The sequence below is a fragment of the Limulus polyphemus genome, unplaced genomic scaffold (genome assembly GCF_000517525.1).
Source record: "Limulus polyphemus unplaced genomic scaffold, Limulus_polyphemus-2.1.2 Scaffold3703, whole genome shotgun sequence".
NCBI classification, from domain to species: Eukaryota; Metazoa; Arthropoda; class Merostomata; order Xiphosura; family Limulidae; genus Limulus; species Limulus polyphemus.
The window spans coordinates 1-10807 of NW_013669313.1; the positions used below are offsets into that span (position 1 = coordinate 1).

The window sequence follows — 10807 nt, forward strand, 5'->3', positions numbered from 1 at the left end:
ATAAAGTTTCGTCGGAACGAAGTTACGGAAAGTTAATTAACAAACGGAGATGTAACAATACTATTGATTAATTTGTGATCCTACGAACTGTGGTAACATTGTCCTAAGTAACATCATCCACCTGTACAAACACTATCCGCCTATGTAAGATGCACACGATAGATATGTTGTTGTTATTTTTAGTTAGTTAAGCACAAACCTGCACAATGGGCTATCTGTGCTATGCGCACCACTGGAATCGGAACCCGTTTCTAGCGCTGTAAGTCTGCAAACATACCACTCCGCAACTGGGAGGCCGATATATATGCAAAATCTATAAAGTTAATAAGATTAAATTAGCAGATTTAATGTATATTACTGATAAAGTGAAACAGTAAAAACATTGTTAAGTAAATTAGGTTAAATTATTAATTTTAAGACTTTAATTGTTACTATAAAGTTGATGTCATGTTGATCTACACCATGTTCCAGTGGTTTACTCGCGAACTATCTGCATGCTCATCATTCAAGTTGTGGTATATGTCTCCTGGTCATTCAATTGGGAATATGCTACAACAATTTAAACAACAGGAAATAATAAAATATCGATAACAGCAAAGAGTAGTCATGGCAAGTAGTCAGGGTGGAGGGATACGATTGTTTGTTTGTTTTGAATTTCGCGCAAAGCTACACGAGGGCTATCTGTGCTAGCCATCCCTAATTTAGCAGTGTAAGACTAGAGTGAAGGCAGCTAGTCATCATCACTCACCGCCAGCTCTTGGGCTACTCTTTTACCAACGAATAGTGGGATTGACCGTCACATTATAACACCCCCACGGATGAAAGGGCGATCATGCTTAGTGTGACAAGGATTCGAACCCGCGACCCTCAGATTGTGAGTCGAGCACTCTAACCACCTGGGAGGAGGGAGTTCGAATGTTTGGGAACTGCTCCTAGACTATAATAACTAAAATCAGCATAAAACATATTTTTATTACTTCCTTATTCAGAGATTGCAAGTAACTAAATAAAATAAAATATAACGTGAAAACATGGGGCATTTGGCATTCACCTTGTTATTTAAAATATGGCAAAGTCAGTTTTTTATGAACATATTTCCACCGATGTTTTACCATTAAGTCTGCGGACTTATAACTCTAAAAATTAGGTTTCGATACCCACGGTTGGTAGACCACAGGTAGCCCTTTCTGTAGTTTCGTGTTTAACACGAAACAAACAAAACGAAAGTGTAATTTCAATTTTTTCTCAAATGCAGTAATTTTGGTGATGTGCTGGACTTTTCAGCTTTTTGAGTATTATATATATACATGGCTTATTTTCTATTGAGTAATATTTCTTTTAGTCGTCGTCCTTTCGTCTTTCCGCATGGTGTCCATATTATCCTTCAGTAGTTTTACTATTATTATACTTTTATAGTATTAGTTGTGTTGATGGCGTTTTTAATTGGGGCATACCCTAAATATTTTGACTGTCAGTACAAGTACCCTTAAAATTTTAATTTAAACAGAGTAAATTTTTAGCGTGGTTACGACAAACGTAACAAACTTGCAAATACTTTCACTATCAGTATCATATTGAAAGCATAAGGTTGGGCGAAAGCCCCAGGACAATCTATTGCATTAACTTGAGTTTGAGTTTAGAATTTTAAGGCCTATTTTATTTATGTCCAAAATCTCTGTTCCAGCAGCTTTACTAGTCCCAAGATACAACAAGTTATGTAATTATCAAATACATATCCAGATTCCCAATGAAATATATAGAGGAAATAGAAAAAAATATTTTTACACCAAAAGTTATCACGGAAATAAGACATCCAAAAACATTCATGAAATAAAGGTAGGCCTAAGGTAAAAAAAAATCAAAAATTTTATGTTTATTAATGATTAATATTGGCCACTTCTTTATAAATATAAATTTGTTTGAACTTAGGAGTGCTTAGCTTTAGAAAAAAAAGAAAATATTTTGATAAGGTACCACATAAAAGATTGGCTAAAACTAGTAAAAATAAAATTAAGAAAATCGCATCGTAGGCGTTGAGGGAAGAGTGTTAATAAATGGGTTGTATTTGTACACGAAGAGTAGTATTAATACAAAATAATACTAATAGCATGGAAGGGAGCAAAAGCTTGTTACTTGTGGAACCCAGTCAAACTGAACTCTTTTTATCAGTGGAGTATCTCAGGGGTCAGTGCTGGGGCTTTTGTTTTCTTTTAATTTATATTGATGATATTGATTGGGGACTGGATCAATGATCTGTGCTTAAGATCTATCATGCCCTCATTTGATTCAAACTAGACTATAGGGCTCTGGCCTATGTTTCTGCAATAGCCTTTGCCTTGAAGATGTTGGACCTCATTCACCATCTGGGGCTACAGCTCTGCAGGAGGCTTTCTGCACTTTTTCAGTACAGCTTTTGTACACTGAGTCCCACAAACTTCCTCTTAACCTCCACTGTTTGCAACTTTCTCTGCAGTATGCTACTAAACTTTGTTCCTTACCACAGCATTCCACCTGGGTTTGTGTCTTTCTTCCTCAGTGGGCTATGATCTTTCTGAATAGAAGGTCTGTCATTGTTCTTCTTTGCTTCCACATCCAGGTGCAGCTGACTGAACTGGGTCTATCATTGGATGATGTTGCTGTCTCCAATGATCAGCCCATCCTGCCATGGCTTATTACCATCCCCACTTGTGACCTTTCTTTGAGTCATCTGAGGAAGGCAAATACTCTCAACTGGAAGTACTGTCTTCTCTTTGCAGAACATCTTTTAAACCATTCTTCTGTTTCTGTTTTTATGGATGGTTTGAAATCAGGTGATTTTGTGACCTCTGCCATGGTTTGTTGTAGCTTGATGGTTGGTCATAGGATCCCCTCTACAGTTTCTTTTTCCACTGCTGAGTTGTATACCATTTCTCTTGCCATGGATCACAAAGAAGCTATGCAGTACATTGATTGTACCATTTACACTGACTCTACTCTCTACTGGCCTTGGAATCACTTCATGATAGTTCTCACCCTCATTTTTCTATATCTTCTGTTTTCCATCCAGTGTTTCTGGATACCTGGCCATGTCAATATTCACAGGAACAAGCTCATTGACTCTTCAGTTAAGTCCGTCTGCACTGGTGCCATCACGGCCATGCTTGTCCCATATATGGACTACAATCCTCTCTTCAAGGTTCAGCTTCGCACCAGTTGGCAGTTGGCTTGGGATGAACAAGATCACAACAAGCTTTTTTATATTAAACTTACTGTTGCTCTCTGGACATCTTGTTTCTGTAAGGGTCAGGAGGAGGAAATTGTTTTGGCTAGGTTACACATTGGTCACAGTTTTTTAACTCATCATTTTCTTCTATCTGGTACTGACCCACCATTGTGTAGCCTTTGTCAGAATAGCCCACGTTTTACTGTCATGCTATCATAACGATCATAATAGGCAGCACCATTTTTGACATGTACTTTCTAAGGTTTTACCCCTGAGATTGGACAGTGTCACTGGGGATGGTGACACTGTCCAATATGATTGTGTTTTAGCTTTTTGTGGGTTATTTGTGGCCTTTTTAATTCTAGTTAAGTGTTTTTACCTGGTTTTTGACCTTATATATTCTTAAACTTGTTTTATTTTTACATTTTATAATCTTTTACTTTTGAGATTTCTACCTGTTGTTTGCCACAGATTGCCTCTTTGTTTTGAGCCATAAAATGACAAACAAACAACCTTACGCCATCCAAGCAGTGTGCTGTTGCTAGTGGTAGGGCAAAAAGGATTTTTGATTGTATTTACAGAAATTTTGAATAGAAGTCTAAAGAGGTTATAATTTCATTGTATAGGTCACTGGTTAAGCCACATTTGGAGTATTGTATTCAGTTTTGGGCTCCTTACCTTAGGAAGTACATTAAATAGTTGGAAAAGGGTTCATAGGAGGGCTACTACAATGGTGCCTGGGAAGGAAGGTTTATCATATGAGAAGAGATTAAGATCTTTGAAATTGTTTGTACTTGAAAAAAGAAGAGTTGGCAGGGATATGATTGAGGTGATTAAAATTGTAAAGGGAATTAATAGTGTTGATGCATCATCTTTTTCCATACTTAATAGTGAGAATAGTAGGAATTTGGGACACAAATACAAATTTTGGCAGGGTAGGAGTCATCTTCAGCTAAGACAAATTTATTTTTCTAACAGGATAGTTGGCCTTTGGAATTGGTTGCCTTCAGCTGTTGTGAAGACAGTAAATTTAAGTGATTATCGAAACTCTTACACACGTCTTAAAATTATAAAACAGTCTGAATTACAAAACATAATTTAAAGTTTGGCAGTCACGAATAGCTGAATCAAATAATTCTTAAAATTATAAAACAGTCTGAATTACAAAACATATTTTAAAGTTTGGCAGTCACGCGTAGCTGAATCAAATAATTCTTAAAATTATAAAACAGTCTGAATTACAAAACATATAATAAAAATTGCTGGTGATGTTATTACATGAAAATTCCTTACAAAAAATAAAAATATTAAGTTTTGGACATAAAATACCTTTTAGCTCTAGTTACAATTTTCATTTATCTGCACATTTGGAAGAGTTTTTATCAGATTCACAGAAATGACTGAAAAATTAACAACTATTTTCCAACACCTTGTTTATCACAGCCTACCACGAAAGAATCTTGGAAACTGCAAAGAATCATCTCAAAACATTTCCCACGATGCCTCATGATTAGGATACACATGAGGAGTCTTGGTGGTGCCGTAGGGAAAGTTATATTAGTTACCTGAAGATGTTAAATTTAATTATTATTGGACAGGTCATTCCTTCCAGGTTAATTTATATTCATATCATATGAAGGATGTTTAATGGATATCAAAAAGGCTGTGACGAAGGTTAGATTTTGACCATTGAAAGTTCAGATGCCAAAGGTTCCAACCTTCAACTAATTTCCATAATAACATAACGTTTTGGGACAACATGGGACCTATTGGTCCATCTTGGCTGTTCCATCCTCTAAACTAAATTAAAATAATTAAATAAAAGAAAAATATTAAAGCCAGCCCTTATCATTCATATACTTATCAAGCTTTCTCTTAGTAGTTACTACATTGTGTATTCTTTCAAGAATACATAAAGTGTGTAAGAGTTTTTAAACAAAACTCTTACACACGTAGTTACTACATTGTGTATTCTTTCAATAATACATAAACAAAACTCTTACACATATAGTTACTACATTGTGTACTCTTTCAAGAATACATAAACAAAACTCTTACACACGTAGTTACTACATTGTGTATTCTTTCAAGAATACATAAACAAAACTCTTACACACGTAGTTACTACATTGTGTATTCTTTCAAGAATACATAAACAAAACTCTTACACACGTAGTTACTACATTGTGTATTCTTTCAAGAATACACATTGTGTCTTCTTTCAAGAATACATAAACTGGCCCCATTCAGACCTATCCGACGATCCCTGAGAATACGGATGGAACCGATTCTGTGAACCAACAGGACGAGGTGTCGAATGTTGGGGCTGTGAGACACGAATTGTCAATCCTCCAGAATTACCTGTTGGAGTAAAAGAGAAGTGAGCCACCAATGACGATAAAGAAGACTACAAACGGCTTCAAAAGTTTCAGGAACTCCCGTAAACTATTAAGGCCGAAGAAAGGGCATCTCCCATAAATCACGAGGAGTTGTGGATATCAAACGAATACCTTCCAACATGACATCTCAGTTCATTAAGTCCCAGGTACAGACCAATCATGACACCAAGGCAAGGGGACAAATGAGCCGTATGGGTAACTAATAAGGGTCTCAGTTGATCTTCATATTGATGTGGACAGTGTTGATATGCTTCTGACAGGAAGAGAAGTATCACAATACAGTAGTAATAGTCAAACAAATCTGCAAAAGTTAAAAGTGATAACAGGTTCTAACCAGGAACCCCATACATCCAACAACAGATCCAACCATTGAGTGGCCGGACAATAAGCCAGGGCATGTTGCTCTGATAAATGAAGGGGGCAAGGCATAGCAATATCCTCTCATAATTGTGTTGCAAACATCCAGGCATGAATGGCAATACCAGGAAAAGAAAAACTAAGTAATCCTTCCCCAAGGTCTATCTGACAACAAGGCAGAGGTAGACTCAACAGCAATGGGGTTAATCCACAAAACTTGCATAACTAAGTAAAGAAAAAGGGGCAGAAGATGGCTGATCAGATGAGCCATCAGTAGAGGCAGCCCTAGTGAGAAAAGGAGTAGAAAAAAAATGTCTAAATTCTCCACAGTATATTCATGTTTATGACGAAAAGCCAACTCTGAACCCTCCAGAGAGAAACCCCCCAGGCTGCATAAAGGACTACAACTTGCCTTGAATCCGGTTACATACAGTCTCCACCTAGAGTGGATCTCCCTCCCTGACTACCACCAGACAACAAAGGAGGAATGGATGAGGTCTGGTTAGCCTCCATACCAGAAACTGTTGTATGGTAATTTATACCTGCAAATTTTTGTTGTTGTTGTTGAACCACAGAGAAAACCAATGAACTATCAGCAACAAGAAAAAACAACAAAAAAAACAACATTAGAATACTTCCAAATTTTACAGAAGAAAATGTGAACCACAAAACTTGATTACTAGTGCTAGTGCTTTGTCGAGAAAATGGGATTATAGATGTCTGCATACAGTACTTATATACAGTACCTGCATATAGGGTGTGTGAGAGATGGTGTAAAGTTTTTCAAATTAGAATTTGCCGAGAGCATTTGAATGGGATATAAAAACTGGAGCAAGAGAACACAATGTTTAGATCAAGAAATAGCTATAAGTGTCAGCAGAGGTATGCATGTTTTGGTACTCTTACACACATAGTTACAAGGCGACGTCAGTGACTACCCATTGAGAAGGTCTATCCCATTCATCCAGGATTCTCGTCTATTTCTGGTGCCCAAGAAAGCTGAAATTTGCATCCTATCATCAATCTGTCTTCTCAATCTCTTCCTACAGCCACCTCGTTTCATCTTTTCTTCAACCTCACACCAAGTCTTTGGGTGACCAAGTTTGATGTTAGAGACACCTACCTTCATATCTCCATAGCAGAGTCTTCTTGTCGATTTCTAGGTTTTTTGCACAAGGACCAGATGTTGCAGTTCTGTGCTTTTCCATTTGGACTTGATTCAGCACCATATGTTTTCCGCTGAGTAGTACGGGCGTTTGAGCAGCATCTCCATTTTCTGGGTCTGTGCATGCATCGCTGTTTAGAATGTTAACTTCTTTTGGTGCCACCCCTTAATGTTGCTGAACTACATCCATAGATTCTCATTTCCACAGCCAGAAGGATGGGCTACATTATCAGGTTAGAAAAATCTTTCACCAACGCAATACATGGTCCATCTCGGAGTGTTTTTCAACACACATTTGAGTCAAGCTCAACCATCTCCCCTTGGACTTTGCACTATGGAAAGGATTATCAGGCATTTGCTTATGTCACCTTCTCCCAATGCACAAATGGTTCTGTCTGTTTTTGGGATTTTGGCTTCCCTAGAATCCCTCGTGCCACTGGGTCCGGCCCATATGTGATCCCTTCAGTGGTCACTTCGCGACCAGTGGCTCATGCATACTGATCCTTTGGATCAAACAGTCTCTTGGCTCAAGAACACTTTGCAGATCTCAAGTGGAGACTTGACTGAAACAACATGAATATTGGGGTTCACATACCACCTCCTCGTTTTGAAATACATCTCCTTACAGATGGAGTGCTTTTTTCTGGGGCAGGAATTCCTGGGTATTTGGACTGACTATCAACATTCTTGAGCTTTTAGGAGTACATTAAGCAAGGAATCCAGATCTTCCTCTTTTGTACAGCAATATTTTCACGATCCATTCGGACAACTCCACAGTGGTTTCATATCTTTCTCATACGGGAGGTACTCATTCTCAAGATCTTGGTCTTTGGGCTTTGGGTCTTTTTTTTTGGCTCATTCCCGCAACATCCATCTTTTGGCTTGTCATGTGCCAAGGGTCATGAATTTGATAGCAGATCATTTTTCTCTATCCCATCAGATTCTTCCAACAGAATGGATGTTCCATCAGGAATTCTTTCAATGGATTTGTTCTCCAATGATTGATGCCTTTGCAACCCATTGAAATGCTTGCCTACAGTTCTGGTCTCCAGTTTCGCATCCTTGAGCTCTCGTGATAGATGCTTTCCGTCAGAACTGGACGGGATTACATTTGTTTGCCTTTCCAGAGTCTTGTCAATGATTCATTCCATCCCATGTCGAGTTCACTTGACAGCACCCTTTTGGTTTGGTCAAACACAGTTTCCTCTTCTTTGGTTGCTCCAGAAATGTCCACCACTACCTTTTTGTTCATCCTTGTTGAGACAATCTCAGTCCAACATTAAAGAACTGGATGTTTGACTCCAGCTTCATGCATGGAAGTTATGGTGTCCTTTGCCTGAAATAGGGGTTTAACTTCTAAAGTTTCTGTTTATTTGACTAAAATCCTACTATGGCAATCTATCAACAGAAATTGACTACATTTCGTCAGTGGTGCCTTCGGTGAGCCTTCAACCCACTTCATCAATCCATATAGTTTCACGTTTTTTTACCTGGATTTTTGAGAGAGGTTTGGGTTCTTCTACCTTGCATTATATATATCATCCTTTGGCTATTCTACATATAGAATGGTTTTTGACTCTTCTGTTCTTAAGATCCTTTCATATTCTTCGACCCAAACGACCTTTTCAATTGCCTGATTGGGACTTTAGAGTTGTTTTACTTGCATTTTCATTTTATACCTTCAATCTTGTGACCTCCTGTTCATTGTATCATCTTTCCCTCAAGGTACTTTTATTATTAGCTTCCGGATACTGTTCTAATTTATTTCCCATCCCTGTTCAGCAGACTCTCTATCATTCCACCTATGTATTTCTACCGAACACTCTCGCTGCTGGAGAAGGAAATAAATCCTTTTCTCCTATTCATTTACTAGCCATTTCTCATCTTTACAATCGATCAGACTCGCATTGTTTGTTGTGTCCAATCAGAGCACTTCAATGTTCTATGGCTTGTACGGAACTGTTCAGGGGCCCTAGGAACTGGGTTTTTATTCATTGGGATCCTGCAGGATTTATCACCCATTACATTACCCAGGGGGCTTCAGAAGTTGATTCCCATAGCCTATTTGGGGTTATCTCTTGAAGATTGAGATATGCTCCACATCACTTCTCACCAGATTTGTCATCTATCAAAGTTATTGGCTGCTTGTCTGAACTGTTCTCTGGGTGATATTTTGCGGGTCAGTGTTTCTGACCATCATGGGTAAGTCTTGAAAGGTGATTATATTGTCTGCATACAGTGCTTATATACAGTACCTGCATAGAGGGTGTGTGAGGACTGGTGTAAAGTTTTGCAAATTAGAATTTGTGAACGGCAGTTGAGTGGGATATAAAAAACTGGAGCAAGAGAACACGATTTTTAGATGGAAAAGACAAAGATCGAGAAATAGCTATATGTGTCAGCAGAGGTAAAAATGTTTGGAAATCCATTTTCAGATTAGGAAAATGATAACTTTCATTTATGTTCCTCGTGTAAAGAATCAATACAAGATAAGTGGGTGTTGAAAACCAAAATCAAAGTAGTGACTGGATGGTCTAAGTGTGAACAAAGCCTGAGTGAACTATTTTTTCTACAGGGGAAGAGAACATTCACGATGACAGTCCAAGTGTACAATGTAAAGCTGATTCCTCCTGACCTGAGACGGGAAGAAACTATTCACTGCATTGCAGATTCGTTAGATTATCTAGAGAAGATAACCAATGACATTTTTTCTAAAATTAATTCCAAAGTTTCAGAATACCATCAGCGTCTTAAAGGTATCAATGAGAGAGCATCTGTAGCCCAAGCAAAAATTGATAAAGTTAGAGGGACCAGTAAGGCTACGAAGGTACGTGTATTTTAGTAACAGAATTCCTCCAGAAGTAGTAACAGAGTTTCTCCTAATAGCAACCAACCAGCAATATATCCAACCTAACATTAACCTGTTTACCATCAGTTTAGTCAGTCTAACATTAACCTTAGTCTCGTAACTTTTGTTTATGAATGGTATAGTCAACCTACTAGTATTGTCTTTATTCTGACAATCTGTTGAAGTGTTCTCAATCTAATATTAGTCTTTTTGTTAAAGTATTTACTAACAGCATAATCAAGGTAATGTTATTAATATTCTGATAATATGTAATAAATGTTTACCAACAGAGTAGTCAATATATTGTTAGGAAGCAAATGTTTACCAACAGAGTAGTCAACATATTGTTAGGAAGCAAATGTTTACCAACAGAGTAGTCAACAGATTGTTAGGAAGCAATAAATGTTTACCAACAGAGTAGTCAACATATTGTTAGGTAGCAATAAATGTTTACCAACACAGTAGTCAACATATTGTTAGGAAGCAATAAATGTTTACCAACAGAGTAGTCAACATATTGTTAGGTAGCAATAAATGTTTACCAACAGAGTAGTCAATATATTGTTAGGAAGCAAAATGTTTACCAACAGAGTAGTCAACATATTGTTAGGTAGCAATTGTTTACCAACAGAGTAGTCAACATATTGTTAGGAAGCAATAAATGTTTATCAACAGAGTAGTTGACATATTGTTAGGAAGCAATAAATGTTTACCAACAGAGTAGTCAACATATTGTTAGGAAGCAATAAATGTTTACCAACAGAGTAGTGAACATATTGTTAGGAAGCAATAAATGTTTACCAACAGAGTAGTGAACATATTGTTAGGAAGCAATA

The 10807-nt window shown here is 37.5% G+C and overlaps 1 protein-coding gene across 1 annotated transcript in view; it reads left to right on the forward strand.

Annotated features, from left to right (window-relative positions):
- The first annotated feature begins 1356 nt into the window (after positions 1-1356).
- Positions 1357-10807, forward strand: part of LOC106469884 (dnaJ homolog subfamily C member 28-like) — a 24917-nt gene continuing 15466 nt past the window's right edge. The window contains exon 1 of the mRNA XM_013930404.2: positions 1357-1836. Within this exon, the coding sequence (XP_013785858.1) occupies positions 1663-1836 (174 nt within the window). The 5' untranslated portion in view covers positions 1357-1662. The remainder of the gene's footprint in view (positions 1837-10807) is intronic.